The 17,513-nt window shown below is 31.2% G+C and overlaps 1 protein-coding gene across 1 annotated transcript; it reads right to left on the bottom strand.

Moving 5' to 3' along the window:
- Positions 1 to 12,774: 12,774 nt before the first annotated feature.
- On the bottom strand, positions 12,775 to 17,214 carry LOC132621305 (UPF0051 protein ABCI8, chloroplastic). Its single transcript, XM_060335523.1, has 2 exons — positions 15,703 to 17,214; positions 12,775 to 13,154 (listed from the first exon to the last, which is right to left on the bottom strand). Exons 1-2 carry the CDS (start codon positions 17,134 to 17,136, stop codon positions 12,936 to 12,938), a joined length of 1,653 nt encoding a protein of 550 aa, XP_060191506.1. The 5' UTR covers positions 17,137 to 17,214; the 3' UTR covers positions 12,775 to 12,935.
- Positions 17,215 to 17,513: the final 299 nt, after the last annotated feature.

The raw sequence follows: 17,513 nt of genomic DNA, 5'->3' as shown, positions 1-17,513 counted from the left end.
CTTTGAGTAGCCATATGGTTGTTTACTCAAAAGACTATTCATGATTATTTTTCTCTAAGAGTTGAGGAAATTAGAAGTGAGCGAAAATTATATGAGTTGTGGAGAGGTGATATAGTGAAGCTGAAATGAGGAAATATTTATATGGTGGAAAGATTGGTTTTTTGGTGGGGTCAAGAAAAAAGTAATGTGTGAAACAGTTGCATGTGCCATGAAGGTTTCTTTGAAGTTTTACTTGGAGAAAATAATTGTATTTTTTAAGAAAACATGGACTGAGCTGGAATTAGGAATAGCATCATGGAGGTGCAGGAAATATTGCCCATTTTTTCAACCCAATAAGACTGAGTAAAAATAAATAAGATCCTTTTCCCTATGCACATTGCAGAGTAATACACCAGCACTGGTGTTGGGTCAGTTCATGCATATTAACTTTAATCAGATATATGCTACCTTCAATCAACATATATATCGAGTAATTAAATTTGTCCACAAAAAATTAGACAAATAAAAAGAAATCGTTAACAGGATATTTTTTGTCTATGCTATATATAAATAAGGGAATACCGCATCTTCTACTGGACCATTTTGCAAGTAGATGATGGAGATGTTTACTAACTAACCTTTGGATGAAGCTTGTGTTAAAATGCTTTTTGGAACTTCGCTGAATTAGACGTTTCATTTTTCCAGAAATGTTCAAAAATTGATAACTTTCGTTAAATAAAAAATAAATATAGGTAGCAAAGTAACAAACATGTAATACTAATTTGTAAGAAAGAAACTTCATTTTTAAAGGTAACTTTTCTCAGTCGCGTGATAAAATTGCAAATTTAGCATACAATTAGTGGTAAAAGTTGTTTGTCAACCAAATACTAAATTTTGCGAAAACCATTAGTTTTTCTTTTCTATTATTATATATAAGTGCCAAAGGAGGACCAACATAGCATTAACAAATTGTACATAGAGCATTCCATGTTGTACCCATCTATTTCTATTATATTCTATTCTATATTATACTAGCAATACATCTCCGTGCGATGCACGGGCCGAACATGTCTATTCACTTTAATTAATCAGTCTTTAAGGTTTGTATTTTGAAAATAACTTTTAATATCATTCTAATTGTTATTATATATAGCAACATATACAAAATGTATTTTATGTACCATCACTTTAGTTATAATTAAAAATGGAGTTGATGGAATTAAGTTTTTGAGATGGAAAGAGTCGGACTTTTTTCTCATTCTCATGACAATGAAAGTTGTTCATCGATATAAAAGAAATTTAGTAAGAATATGAGGGAAATTATATTTTGATTCTAAATTTTTTTTAAAATTCTTTAATATTTTATATATATACCGACAGGTTGATATCAATTTCAATTAAGTAACTGTTCCGATCCAAACATAAGAACCATTGTTGTATATATTGAATTTTTTAAAAGCAAAACTAATAAAATATTTTTATTAAATTAATTAAAAAATATATTATAATTTGTTATATTAACAATTATAGCTAAAACAAATTGTTACAAAGAAATCAAAATTAGAAAGATATATGTTATATCGTAACTCACCAAATTTTAATTCTGAAATGAAAATATAAAATACTACATTTTATAAATGTAAAGAAACGATAATCAGAGAATATAAAGGAAAGCAAAATAAGTAAAGTATTGACAAAGAAGGAAAACGGGGATAAAAGTCACTCCCTCCCTTCACTTTTACCTGTCGACGTTAATTAACATATCAAGAAAAAAAAATTCTTCTTCTTATTTTACCCTTCACATTAATTACTCATTTTCTGAGGCTATTGAGACTATACACCAATAAATATGGATATTATGATAAAATATATACTTTATTTATTAATTCTCAAAGAACGTGAAAAGTCAAAAGTGAACAAGTTATGTGTAGGAGAATTAAAATAACTTTTGGTACAAATTTGCATTGCTATTGTTCATCCTCTCTTTACATTTAAAGTATTGACAAAGAAGGAAAACGGGGATAAAAGTCACTCCCTATGTTTACTTTTACTTGTCCACGTTAACATATCAAGAGAAAGAAACCAATGGCAATTATTAATAAGTATGAAACTTCAATTATGTTGATTGTGTATAAAGATAACGACTACGCATATATTATAGGCGTACATATTTGTATACATGTCATCCTTTTTCTTGTATTCCTTTATTTATCATGGGGACCATCAAGCTAGGCAACGCAAGAAGAGTGGGGAGAATCATGCAGAAGGGGCTGGCCATTAATTTCCATGGAATTAATGACTGAATATTTGTGTGTTCTTATTATTAACTTTTTCCCTTTAATTATTCATTTTCAAATTATTTTCAAAAGCTATTGAGACTTACACCAATAAATATGAATATTATGGTAAAATATATACTTTCTCTGTCCCATATTACTTGTCACTTTCCCTTTTGTCCGCCCCTTAAAAAGACAGAAATAAAAGATGTATTTTACTATCTTATCGCTATCTCTCTCAAATAAATACATTCTAATCAAAATTGACTATTTTCAAGAACATTTATTACTAAGGGCAAGATGGGAAAGATTTAATTAATTTTATCTTGGTTTTGTAAATGAACAAGTAATTTGGACATATATTTTTAGTAATGTGGCCAAGTAATATGGGACGGGGAGGGTAAGATGTGAAAGATTTAATTAATTTTATCTTGGTTCTGTAAATGAACAAGTAATTTGGACATATATTTTTAGTAATGTTGAGTACTTCATTTATAAACAAGTGAAAGTGCACAGACGAAATAAATATGTGTCGGAGAATTAAAATTGAAGTGCATACTTGTATACATGAGCAGAGAATAAATATTCAATAAAAAAGTAGTTTAGCAATGTGGTCAAGTAATATGGAATGGAGGGAGTACTTCATTTATTAATTCTTAAAGAACTTGAAAAGTCAAAAGTCAACAAGTATAAGTGCACGGAGGAAATAAATGTATCGGAGAATTAAATTTGAAGTGCATACGTGTATACATGAGAAGAGATAAATATTCAGTACTATGACATATGACCACGTGGAATAAAAAAGTAATTAGTTAAAATGTACAATTTATATAGCTTGTGGTACAAATTTCTATTGTTGTGTTAGTCCTCTCTTCACACTTACATATATTAGAAATAGAAAAGAAGAAAAATATAGAATAGAAAAATAGACATATATTTTTAGTAATGCGGCCAATAATATGGACGACGGGAGTACTTCATTTTTATTAATTTTTAAAGAACATGAAAAGTCAAGTATAGTAATGTGGCCAAGTAATATGAGACGAAGAGAGTACTTCATTTATTAATTCTTAAAGAACGTGAAAAGTCAAGTAATCTGGTCAAGAAATATGGGACGGAAGGAGTACTTCATGTATTAATTCTTAAATAACGTGAAAAGTCAAAAGTGAACAAGTAGAAGTGCACGGAGAAAATAAATATGTGTCGGATAATTTAAATTGAAGCGCATATATGTATACATGGGAAGAAAATAAATATTCAGCAAAAAACGTGAAAAGTCAAAAGTGAACAAGTAAAAGTGCATAGAGGAAATAAATATGTGCTGGAGAATTAAAATTGAAGTGCACACGTGTATACATGAGAAGATAATAAATATTTAGTATTATGGCATATATTCACGTGGGATTTATTAATTCCTAAAGAATGTGAAAAGTCAAAAGTGAACAAATAAAAGTGCACGGAGAAAATAAATTTGTGTAGGAGAATTAAAATTGAAGTGCATATGTATATGAGAAGAGAATAAATATTCAGCAAGAACACGAAAAGTCAAAAGTGAATAAGTAAAATTGTACAGAGGAAATAAATGTGTCGGAGAACTAAAATTGAAGTGCATACGTCTATACATGAGAATGGAATAAATATTAAGTACTATGACATATGTCTGCATGGGATATAAGAATAATTGGATAAAGTGTACAAGTTATATAGCTTATGGTACAAGAAATCATTGCGTTTACAATTTGTGAAGCTCATGGTCAAGCTGGAGGACCGGCGTTCATCCCTCCTCCAAGCTTATATATAATAGAAATATAATAGAAATGGAGGACGAACATAGCTCCTCCAGCTTGTACCATAAGCTTTACAGATTGTACACGCAATGAATGCTTGTACAATAAGCTATATAACTTGTACACTTTATCCATCTATTTTTATATTCTATGTGAACATTTGTCATAATACTTAATATTTATTTCCTTCTCATGTATAGATGTGTGCACTTCAATTTTAATTCTATGACACATTTATTTCCTCCGTACACTTTTACTTGTTCACTTTTGACTTTTTGCGTTCTTACTAAATATTTATTCTCTTCTCATGTATAGACATATGCAGTTCAATTTTAATTCTCCTATACAAATTTATTTCCTCCGTGCACTTTTACTTATTCACTTTTGACTTTTCACGTTCTTCAATAATTAATAAATCCCACATAGATATATGCCACAGTACTGAATATTTATTCTCTTCTCATGTATACATGTGTGCACTTCATTTTTAATTCTCCGACACATATTTATTTCCTCCGTACACTTTTACTTGTTCACTTTTGACTTTTCACGTGCTTGCTGAATATTTATTTTCTTCCCATGTATATATGTATGCACTTCAATTTTAATTATCCGACACATATTTATTTTCTCCGTGCACTTTTACTTGATCACTTTTAACTTTTCACGTTCTTTAAGAATTAATAAATGAAGTATTCTCTTCGTCCCATGTTTTTTGGCCACATTATTTGACTTTTCACGTTCTTTAAGAATTAATAAATGAAGGAAGTACTCTCTTTGTCTCATATTACTTGGCCACATTACTATACTTGACTTTTCACATTCTTTAAGAATTAATAAAAATGAAGTACTCTCTTTGTCCATATTACTTGGCCACATTACTAAAAATATATGTCTATTTTTCTATTCTATATTTTTCTTGTTTTCTATTTCTAATATATATAAGTGTGAACAGAGGACTAACACAATAATAGAAATTTGTACCACAAGCTATATAAATTGTACATTTTAACCAACTACTTTTTTATCCCACGTGGTCATATGTCATAGTGCTGAATATTATATTTTTATTTCTATTATATATAAGTGTCAAAGGAGGACCAACACAGCATTAACAAATTGTACATAGAGCATTCCATGTTACACCCTATTTCACTGGTGAAGGACACGTTAGATTGTAATATAAATTTTGCTAATTTCATTAATGATGAATCACGTGTTTGTACAAAAAGATTCAATTTTAATACTTCGACACATTTATTTCCTCCGTGCACTTTTATTTATTCACTTTTGACTTTCACGTTCTTTAAGAATTAATAAATGAAGTACTTCCTTCGTCCCTTATTACTTGGCCACATTACTAAAAATATATGTCTACTTTTCTATTCTATGTTTTTCTTATGTATAATAAACGCCCAAGGTGGACAAACACAACAACAATAAATTGTACAAAAAGAAACTGAATTCAGAAGTTGAACATTAATTCTACCTCTTGTGTATTTACTTTTTTAAGTCCCCACGGGTTGGCAGTGTCTAAATTGCCCTTTCATTTCCTTCATTTGGCATATACGCCCTCTGTCTCAATTTAAGTGCTACGTTTGACTAGACACGGAGTTTAAGAAATAAAGATAGACTTTCAAATCTTGTAGTTCTAAATTAAAAATGTGAATAATATAATAAAATATCCTTTGAAATCTTGTGATTATAAACTTGACATGTAGGATATTTGAATTGTCAACTTACTAAATATAAAAAGAGGCAGGCATAACCAAAATAAGACAATTTTTTTTATTTCTTATATATCTTATATTATATATAAACGCCTAAAGTGGACGAACACAGCAACAATAAGTTGTACAAAAAGCAACTGAAATTGTACTCTAAGCAGGGACTAATATGTGTATATATTTTAGTATCTTACCCCTAACTCTCTCCAATAAATACATTCTAATCAAAATTGACTATTTTCAAGAACATTTATTAATAAGGATAAGATGAGAAAGATTTAATTAATTTTATCTTGGTTTTGTAAATGAACAAGTAACTCCGTCCCATGTTACTTGGCCACATTACTAAACTATTTTTTTATCCCACGTGGACATATGTCATAATACTGAATATTTATTCTCTCCTCATGTATACACATATACACTTCAATTTTAATTCTCCGACACATTTTTATTTCCTCTTTGCACTCTTGCTTGCCCACTTTTGACTTTTCACATTCTTTAAGAATTAATAAATGAAGTACTCCCTTCGTCCCATATTACTTGGCCACATTACTAAAAATATATGTCCAAATTACTTGTTCATTTACAAAACCAAGATAAAGTTAATTAAATCTTAATTTTAATTTCTCTGTAACAATTCTTTTTATCTATAATTGTTAATATAAAAAATTATAATGTAACTAATTTACCCCTTATTAACATTTTTTTTTAATTAATTTAATAAAAATATTTTATTAGTTTTTATTTTTAAAAATCCAATATATACAACAATGGTTCTTATGTTTGGATCTGAACAATTAGTTAATTGAGATGGATATCAACCTGTCGGTATACATATAAGATATTAAAGAATTAAAAGAAAAATCTATAATCAAAATATTAATTTCCCCTCATATTCTTACTAATTTTCTTTTTCACATCGATGAACAACTTTCATTGCGTCCAACTCTTTCCATCTCAAAGACTTAATTCCATCATTTTTTAATTATAACTAAAGTGATGGTACATAAAATACATTTCGTATATGTTGCTATATATAATAACAATTAGAATGTTTTTAAAAGTTATCTACAAAATACAAACCTTAAACACTGGCTAATTAAAGTGCTGAAGTTTAAGAAATAAAGATAGACTTCTGAATCTTGTAGTTCTAAATTAAAAATGTGTATAATATAATAAAATATCTTTGAATCTTGTGATTATAAACTTGACATGTAGGATATTTGAATTGTCAACTTACTAAATATAAAAAGATGCGGACATAACCAAAATAGGATAAATTTTAACAACAATTGAGAAATTAAAGGGAAAAATAAGAGGAAAATAAACAAAATATGGAGACTCACTACGGAGAATCACGGTATCTTTGCAAAATATACAAACCATAAAGACTAACTAAAATGAATAACTAAATTAATCATGTTGGGCCCGTGCGATGTTTGCCAGTTATTATATATAAGTGCCTTAAGAGGACTAACACAACATTGAACACTTGTACCAGAAGCTATATGAATTGAACACTTGTACCGGAAGCTATATGAATTGTACACTTTAACACAACAATGAATACTTGTACCAAAAGTTATATTTATATAAATTGTAATATATATAAGTATGAAGAGAGGACTAACACAGCAATATAAATTTGTACCACAAGCTATATAAATTGTACATTTTAACCAATTACTTTTTTATCCCACGCGGACATATGTCATAGTACTAAATATTTATCTCTTCTCATATATACACATATGCACTTCAAATTTAATTCTCCGACACATTTATTTCCTCCGTGCACTTATACTTGTTGACTTTTGACTTTTCAAGTTCTTTAAGAATTAATAAATGAAGTACTCCCTCCGTCCCATATTACTTGGCCACATTACTAAACTACTTTTTTATCCCACGTGGACATATGTCATAGTACTGAATATTTATTCTCTCCTCATGTATACACGTATGCACTTCAATTTTAATTCTCCAACACATATTTATTTCCTCCGTGCATTTATACTTGTTGACTTTTGACTTTTCAAGTTCTTTAAGAATTAATAAATGAAGTACTCCCTCCGTCCCATATTACTTGGCCACATTACTAAACTACTTTTTTATCCCACGTGGACATATGTCATAGTACTGAATATTTATTCTCTCCTCATGTATACACGTATGCACTTCAATTTTAATTCTCCAACACATATTTATTTCCTCCGTGCACTTTTACTTGTTCATAAATGAAAGTACTCAACATTGCTAAAATTATATGTCCAAATTACTTGTTCATTTACAAAATCAAGATAAAATTAATTAAATATTTCCCATCTTATCCTCTCCGTCCCATATTACTTTGCCACATTATTAAAAATATATTTCCAAATTACTTGTTCATTTACAAAGCCAAGATAAAATTAATTAAATCTTAATTATGATTTCTTTGTAACAATTCCTTTTTATCTATAATTGTTAATATAAAAAATTATAATGTAACTAATTTTCCCCTTATTAACATATTTTTTAATTAATTTAATAAAAATATTTTATTAGTTTTGCTTTTAAAAGATACAATATATACAACAATGGTACTTAGGTTTGGATCTGAACAGTTAGTTCATTGAGATGAATATCAACCTGTCGGTATACATAAAAGATATTAAAGAATTTAAAAATAAATAAATCTAGAATCAAAATATTAATTTCCCCTCATATTCTTACTAGTTTTCTTTTTCATGAGAAAAAAAGTCTGACTCTTTCCATCTAAAGGGAAGCCCGGTGCACTAAGCTCCCGCTATGCGCGGGGTTCGGGGAAGGGCCAGATCACAAGGGTCTATTGTACGCAACCTTACCTTGCATTTCTGCAAGAGGCTGTTTCCCAGACTCTTTCCATCTCAAAGACTTAATTCCATAATTTTTTAACTATAACTAAAGTGATGGTACATAAAATACATTTTGTATATGTTGCTATATATAATAACAATTAGAATGTTTTTAAAAGTTATTTACAGAAAACAAACCTTAAAGACTGGCTAATTAAAGTGACGGAGTTTTAGACTTTTGAATCTTGTGGTTCTAAATTAAAAATGTGTATAATATAATAAAAAATCTTTTGAATCTTGTGATTATAAACTTGACATGTAGGATATTTGAATTGTCAACTTATTAAATATAAAAAGAGGCAGACATAACCAAAATAAGTCAAACTTTAACAACAATTGAGAAATTGAGGGGAAAAATAAGAGAAAAAGAAACAAAATATGGAGACTCACTAAGGAGAATCACGGTATCCTTTTCAAAATATACAAATCATAAAGACTAAGTAAAATGAGTAACCAAATTAATCACGTTGGGCCTCGTGCATCTCACGAGCATAGTTTGCTAGTATTTATATAAATGTTTACTAGGAGTACTGAGCTTCTTTCCAATATTTATCTTCCTATTTTGGCATAAAATTTACTAAACATCTGTACCAAAAATAAAATAAAAATTTACTGCACTTGGAAAATGGTTAGAAAATATAATAAAAGATCCTTGACATAAGTAACTTCCATGCTTTTTTGGGATTCCACATGTTCTGAAATTCATGTTCATGATTCATGCATAAACGTTATATACAGAAGGGCAGAATATATATACTAGAATAAACATGAAAAATTTCCATCTCTATCAAATGAAATAATACATAATGGAGTACTATATGTGTTTTATGGTTATTAATTATCTGAAAGCAACACCTAGCACCCCTAATCAAGAGTCGTGTTCTTGAGCATGCATATTGTTTTAAGGACGTTTTGAATCATGATAAACACAATAATTAAGTTAAATGGTTATCTAACAGAATTTTAAATAAAAGTCTACAAAATATTGCCTCATGGTTTAGAAAATTAAGGCGGTTGAAATCGCTCATTATATAATTATAGTGTCAGACTCGTACGTGATCATAAAGAATGCTACATTCAGTAACATCTTACGTGCAATAAGTCCATGATTACTTAGTTAATTAAGTAAGAAAATAATAGTATGTATTAGTCGTTGTTTTCCTAAATATATAATTCTTCTAAAACCAAACTGAAACGAAGTTCGAATGTCAGTAGTTCTTGCAAGGGGCTGCTGACCTATAATTTTACACATGGATTCGATTGAACCCGATATTTTTTTTATTTATATTAACGTATATATAACAATTTTGAAATGTGATAAATATTAGTAGTATTAGTTTTGAGTCCTATAATTTTCAGAATAGTAAAAATTTATATATCCGCACTATGCTTTACACTAGATAATAAAGCTTATTATGGTTATTAACTAAAAATAGTTAAGCGAGAAAAGTTTATGTGCAAACAAATATTTTTATTGGTTTGGTGTAAATATTGTTGGGAATAATTAGTTTTTATCATAGAATAATTTCATAAATAATCACTCAACTTCTATTGTATTCCATTTAAAGTCACTAAACTATTTTTTTCAATAAAAAAATGCTCAACTTCGTCTAAATATCACGGAAAGTTACTAAACTATTTTTTGTAACAAAGAAAATCACTCAATGTTGCCTAAGTTTCACAGAAAGTCACCAAACAATTTTACAAAAAAAACATTTATCTTTGTCTAGGCAACATATAAAATGTTCTTTTGCTTCCTCCTAATCACTTTTTGTGATACTTAGGTAAAGTTGAATAACTTTTTTGTTATAAAAATGATTTAGTGGCTTTCGTGGTAGTTTGGTAAAGCTGAATGACTTTTTCGTTACAAAAATAGTTTATTGACTTTAGTGCAATAAAGTGAAAGTTGAGTGATCATTCATGAAATTAATCCGTTATTTGTAATTAAAAAATCAAAACATTGAACCTCTTTTAAGTTTAAATTCTGATTGTCACTGGGTACATAAAATCGACACATCCATTCTAAATAAGAACATTCAGAATCATGGCTATTAGTCTTTGAGCTCGGCATCAAAGCTGTGAAACAATATGGAACACTCATCTTTGCGTGATTAAAATACAATATAACATAAACGTCTGGCTATATATGAACTATAGAGTAGTGGGGAGCTGTCACAGAATAATATATTCCACCGGCGAAATTCAATAATTGGATCTTAAAAGTATATACTATACAGTTAGTGAGTGGGCAAGTCCAAGGCCAGCCATAATTTTTTATTTCTCACGAGTCAACGACTATGTCTGCTGTCTTTTTTCATCCAATTTTCTCCAATTTCTGCGTTTCTTGAAGTTATTCAAGAGTTGCTCCTTTCACCTTTTAAAAATGGCAAGTCAACCAATTATGGTTGTTGGAGAACGAAAACAAGGTCGAAAATCAGGTGGAAATTTCATAATATTAAGTAGGCATTTGGTGACATTTAAAAAAATAGTATTTTAAGTTAAGTTAAAATGACATTTAAAAATCAAAGTTATATTTGGACATGTAATTTACTTTAAAAGATGTTGAAGTCTTATGAGGAAAAAAAAATATTTAATTAAAAAAATGGTTAACACCAGTTTTTCAGACTTAAGAAATTCAACTTCAAGTTAGTGAAAAATTGAGTCCAATGTCAAATACAGTATTTTTTTTTAAAAGGTAATTGTATTTCTAAACTGGGCCAAAAGAATGTATAACCGTCTAATGTCGCTTACTGGTGCATTTGGGATTATATTGTGTCAGCACTCAGCTATATATGAATATTTTATAATTTTAAAATACAATGATGGAGAGTTGGTGACCGAGTGACTTGGCAATAATTACATATAAAAAATATTTACTTCATTATTTATGATCAATTTCAGATAATTATAAGGATATCATAGTTTAAAGTTTGAGATCACCTTGAAACGCTATTACAAATAATTTAGGTACAGAACCCTTACTGAGTTTTTTGTCAAACAAATTAATGTATGTCATTGCCATCGAGCACTCCACCTCTTAAATACTCTTAATTTTAAGCAAGTACTGGTGAAGGCAAGTAGATATGCCTACTGAACTGAATGAACTAAGTTTTATTTGGTTAAGTGAGGCTTTGTTTTTTCTCCTTTTGGTTCAGTTATCACTTGTTTCATTTTTACAATTTGGGCATATCTTAGCTTTTAATTTCTTTTGTTTATCTTTCAGCTCGTAATTATTCTATTTGGCCTTTTCATTTTAGAGTAAGATAATTAATTACCAACAAACTAAAAGCTTGTGAAGATTCTTGCGAACAAAGTATTCTAAATTTCATTTGAACAACAGAACAAAGAACTTCTAGACTACTTCTAAGGAACTTAATATAATTCCAAAAACAATAGTCAGAATAGATAACTTACAAGTTCATCCATTGAACAAATGGTATGTACCTATACCATTCAATTAAAGAGAAAAATCTATTCAAATCTAATCCCTCAATTGAATTATGTTGAATAAATGGTATGTACCTATACCATTCAATTAAAGAGAAAAATCTATTCAAATCTAATCCCTCAATTGAATTATCTTTTTCACTTGCATGTATTCAAGTTAAATATTGCAAAGATAAGCACTGCGAGATTATACTCCTATCCTAGATAAACATTAATCAGATCCTTTATGTCCCTTTTGTAGTCTTCTTTCAGTTTTTGTACCTTTTCTCCTTTTTGTTTGCTTTAGGATGAATCAAAGAACCCGATTGGATTAACTGAATTTAAGAAACTTTTAAGCATCAAGTGCTGAAAAATTCATCTTTTAAGTGTTTGAGCTGAATTTATAATTAAACAGTTACAACTTACATGTTTGGATAAAAATGCCGAAAAACACAGAGGGATTTCTTCTAGTCCATAGGAGCACTTTTGGGCCTTTGGCCTGAGGAAGAACTAGACAGGCAGCAATAGACTACAGGGATAAAGACTGCTCAATAATTGACCCCTAAGCCCGGGGAATTGAAAACTAACGTACTTTTCCTAAAGCGGTATTCTCCCTTTATCTATTTTTGCTTGAAATTATGTAACTTTCTCTGGCACAATCAATTATAAGCCATGGAATTGTTAAATGTATGAAAAAGGGATCAAAAGATAACACCTCGACACATTATTTATTTACATAAGTGTAAATAGCAAAAGTTTGTGTATGATACTATTACAACTTTACAGATAACAAAAACCGATGGCTACAAAGTCCAAAATTTTCACGCCAGCAATCAACCTTGCTAACCAAAATGAAAGGTGTGCTTAACCTACAGATCCTTCAAGCTTCAAGCTCATTAATTGGTTCACCTCAGCACCAAATTCATCAGGAAGTTCATTGAAAACATCTCTGCAAAACCCAGAGATCATTGCAGCCATTGCTTTCTCATAGTCAATTCCTCTCTGCTGGAAGTAAAACAACTGATCTTCACCGATTTTTGACGTTGTGGCTTCATGTTCTACGCGGGCAGAGGGGTTCTTGGCCTGATAAAATGATGTCATATGTAAATGTGAAAACGGAAGTGTAAAAAACGCAATTACATTAAGTTCTCAATCAAACTAATCTGAGTTCCAATTAGCACAAGAGTTAATATACACACATGCACAGTAGCTACCACAACAAGACTTGACCAAAATGGGAATTCCTATCAATGTGTTTAATTTAATATTACTAATTCCAGTTACCAGGATAACTACAAAATTCATGTAGCATATGACTTAGAGCTTAAAAGCCACAACCAAAGAAACAAAATGTTCTTTTCTTTTGATCCCTATGCACTAATCTATTTCTTATAGAAGCTTTCTTTTTTGTAAGGAAAACTACAGAAGCTTTCTAAGAGATTCTAAAATATAGCAAGACATATAAGGTAATCCAATCAAGAATATTAGAGACTATAGACTGCTTTTAATATTAGTTTGCACTAGTTCCTCCACCAAATCGCAAGGATGGGAGTGTGTTTCATGCGGTACTTTACCAGAAGCAATCACGTCCCAAATTTAATGCAGGTAAAGTTTCTTAGAGTCCACAAGATTTAAGATGGTTATCAAAGGCCACCGAGTTCGACTATATTCATTAGTAAATGTTACTTCATCTGGACCAAGTATAAAGATAAGTTATTCAAACAGATGAACATGTGGTTTGCTGCTTATCTTAAACATACACTACATCCATAACAATATCTATTACTCCATGTATCCGTTTCAATTTGTGTGAACTTATAGACTTTTCAATTTGTATGAACTGAGTAGAGATGTTTATCCAAAGGTGCAGTGGACGAGGTTGGTCTGTAACAACTTTGGTGTCCCTAAATGAGTGTTTATTCTTTATCTTGCTTTGCGTATAAGGCTGCAAACACTGGACAGAATTTCCTGTAGGGCAACTATAGACGACGCTGTCTACCCCCTATGTCAAGATGTTGGAGGATGTTGATCATTTGCTATTCCGATGTAGTTATTCTAGATAAATATGGGAAAAGATTCTGTATTGGCAAGGAATCCACGACTGTAACTGGCAAGCTGAAGTGAACTGGGCAGCTACTCATGCTAGGAGAAATGGTCCTGGGTGGATGTGTCTCCCATATCTGGCAAAAGAGGAATGCCAGAGTTTTTAAGCTTAAAGAAGATTACCAGAGCAGATCATCAAACAGGTCATCCAGGAAGTGCACTGTAGAGCAGTCACCAAATTTAGGCGAACTAGTTACATGCATTCTCTTAACTTCTATCCTCTGTAGGTGTATGCAGTCAGTGTTCCATTCTTGCACTTCCCATTCCATACCATAAAAAGGCAACTTTGATTCATTGACATTGGGCTCTACCCCACCCACCAGCCCTTTATGGAGTTGGTGGACCAACCAGCTTTTGTTACTCTGCAGTGTAACTTTGGGACTTTATGTCCAAACTGATTTTTTTTTTTTTGCCGAGCTGTACAGATTTCCACTTGGTAAATATACTGATAGTTACCAAGAAAAAAAGGAGTGACCTCTTTCTAAATTTGGAAACAATTTAATACAAACTTCCCATTTTACCTTTAATGAGAAGCTTTTATAGCCACACAAATGTTATGGCATATTTAGACCGACAAGTTTCAAAAGTCGTATGGTAACACAAATGTTATGTCTTTAAGAATTAAGACCACGAGGTTCAAAAGTCTTTCTTCTTAGTTAAACTTTGTGCCCAGTTAAATAGGTTCAAAAATGGAGGAACCGAGGAAGTAATATCTTCTCCAAGCAGAAGTAGACAATAATCTTCGGCAAGAGAGGCTTAATTCAGCTCTAGAAAAATCAACACACACCCACACTGTCACGCACAGGGATACCATCGTAGTTGCTTTTCACCCCACCCAGGTTCTGTGGACATATTAAAAATAAAAAATGACACATCTTCTCATGGCAATGAACTTCAAACAAACGCCTGGAGCACCCCCCTTATTCATTTTGAACTCCATCACTAACGTACGATCTGCTAGTTTTATGATCCTAGACTGGGGATATCCTCAGACAACAAAAAATGAGGCGCTATTTATTGACCTGCCAAGACAGCTAACAATTTCCAAGCAGACTATCCCAGCATGGAATTTATTAACTTGTTTTTTAATAAGAACTTGTTTTAACTGCTGTTCTAGAAAAAGGAACTAACAACCGTCCCCTGCATATGTTGAACCTTTTCTTCTCAGCTCTTCTCACTGATTCTAATTTCAAGGTGGAATTCCTCTTTTTTCCTTTTTCCTTTTCTGCATCTGGAGTAGGATCGATCTTGGGAAAAGGTGGTAGATTAAATATATTGCTTCTGTAGTATGAGAGAGTGAATATGGTACGCAATGGTACCAGCATCATGCATAAATCAGAAGACAACAGAATACAATGAAGTACACTGTGATCACAGAAAGAGCATGCTTTCCACCTAAAGTGTAACAAGGCCATATGTCACAGCTAAACATTGTACTTTTAAAGGTATAGAGCTAAAGTTACATTCAGATATATTTTATCATGCGGAGACAGAAAACAAAATTAAAGTTACACAAAGAGCTAATTACCTGAATGTATGGATAAGTGTTGGCCGCAGCATTATCACCGATGAGCATTGAATCACACTGGGAGGAATTCCGAGCATTCTCTGCATTTGATAAGACCTGAACTAATCCTCTGTAACAGTTTCTAGAGTTTCCTGCAGAAATACCCTTGGAAATAATCCTACTCCTCGTATTCTTCCCTTTGTGTATCATCTTCGTTCCTGTATCTGCCTGTTGATAATTATTAGTCAATGCCACAGAATAGAACTCACCAACTGATTCATCACCCTCCAACACAACACTTGGATATTTCCAGGTAATAGCTGAGCCCGTCTCCACTTGTGTCCATGATATCTTCGAACGAGCCCCAGCACAAAGCCCCCTCTTCGTAACGAAATTATAAATCCCTCCTTTACCTTCCTCATCTCCCGCATACCAATTCTGCACGGTGGAGTACTTAATCTCTGCACCTTCATGGCAATACAATTCCACCACAGCAGCATGTACCTGATTCGTATCATACGAAGGTGCTGTACACCCTTCTAAATACTCCACAAAACTCCCTTCATCCGCAACGATCAAAGTCCTCTCGAATTGTCCAGTTTCCATTGCATTTATTCTAAAATAAGTAGATATTTGCATAGGACACTTGGTGTTCTTAGGTATATACACAAATGATCCATCACTAAAAACAGCTGAATTAAGCGCCGCGTAAAAATTGTCTTCAGGGGGCACAACTCTAGACAAATACTTCTTCACTAAATCTGGATACTCCCTAATAGCCTCAGAAATAGAACAAAATATCACACCAGACTTCTCTAAAGTCTTCCTATGAGTTGTAGCAATAGAAACACTATCAAGAACAGCATCAACTGCAACATTCGCTAAACGATTCTTTTCATTCAAAGGAATACCCAATTTATCAAAATACCTAACAAGTTCAGGGTCAGCTTCATCAAGACTATTCAAAGTTGGTTTCTTTTTAGGTTCTGAATAATAAACCATATTTTGAAAATCAATTTCAGGGTACTTGTTATCAGACCATTTAGGCTCTTTCATCTTAACAAATTTCTCATAAGATTTCAATCTATACTCAAGCATCCAATCAGGCTCATCCTTTCTTGATGAAATCAACCTTATAGTTTCCTCAGAAAGCCCTTTTGGCAGTGAAAAAGATTCAATTTTTTCATTGAAACCCCATTTATAATCTCTTTTCAAGAATTTCTGAAGAGGGTCATCTTCATTTGAGGTTGAAAAAGATGATTCTTTACCTGGAGCTTCAATAGTAGCCTTGCCGTCATAGCTTACGTCAGCAGCTCTAATCTTGAAATTACCTGAATTTAAGGTTCTGGGGGTAGATGAATTAGGCAAAAAGTTAGAGCCTTTAGGAAGTTTAGTTTGATCAGTGATGGGTTGAGGACAGAAGGGTGAGATTCCATTGGTCAGAAGAGAAGCCATAGTTTATGCTTAGGATGAAAAGGCAAACACAAAAGTTCGTTTTTTTTTTTTTGCCTCTGTCTTTTGGAAATCTATGTAGATTTGGTTGTTTATAAGGATAGTGCTTATCTTTTTTTTTTTTTTTTTTTTTTTTGTGGTGTCTGATCTTAGAGATGTCGTATGCTGACCACGTGCCTCTTCACAAAACCTAATTTAGAAAGAAGGTAAAATAAAAGGGGAAAAAGAAAAAGAATATTTTTGTTTTACCAATAGATATCAAATTCTGATAAGAATATTTTTGTTTTACTAATAGCTATCAAATTTTGTTTTTTCTTAATTATTCGATATCTAATAACCATTGGCCAATTGACCAAATCTGTGTTTGATCAACAACAACA

Source organism: Lycium barbarum, chromosome 12, assembly GCF_019175385.1.
Source record: "Lycium barbarum isolate Lr01 chromosome 12, ASM1917538v2, whole genome shotgun sequence".
In the NCBI taxonomy this organism is placed as follows: domain Eukaryota; kingdom Viridiplantae; phylum Streptophyta; class Magnoliopsida; order Solanales; family Solanaceae; genus Lycium; species Lycium barbarum.
The sequence above is the reverse complement of the archived record's forward strand: the minus strand, read 5'-3'. Positions and strand labels throughout refer to the sequence as shown.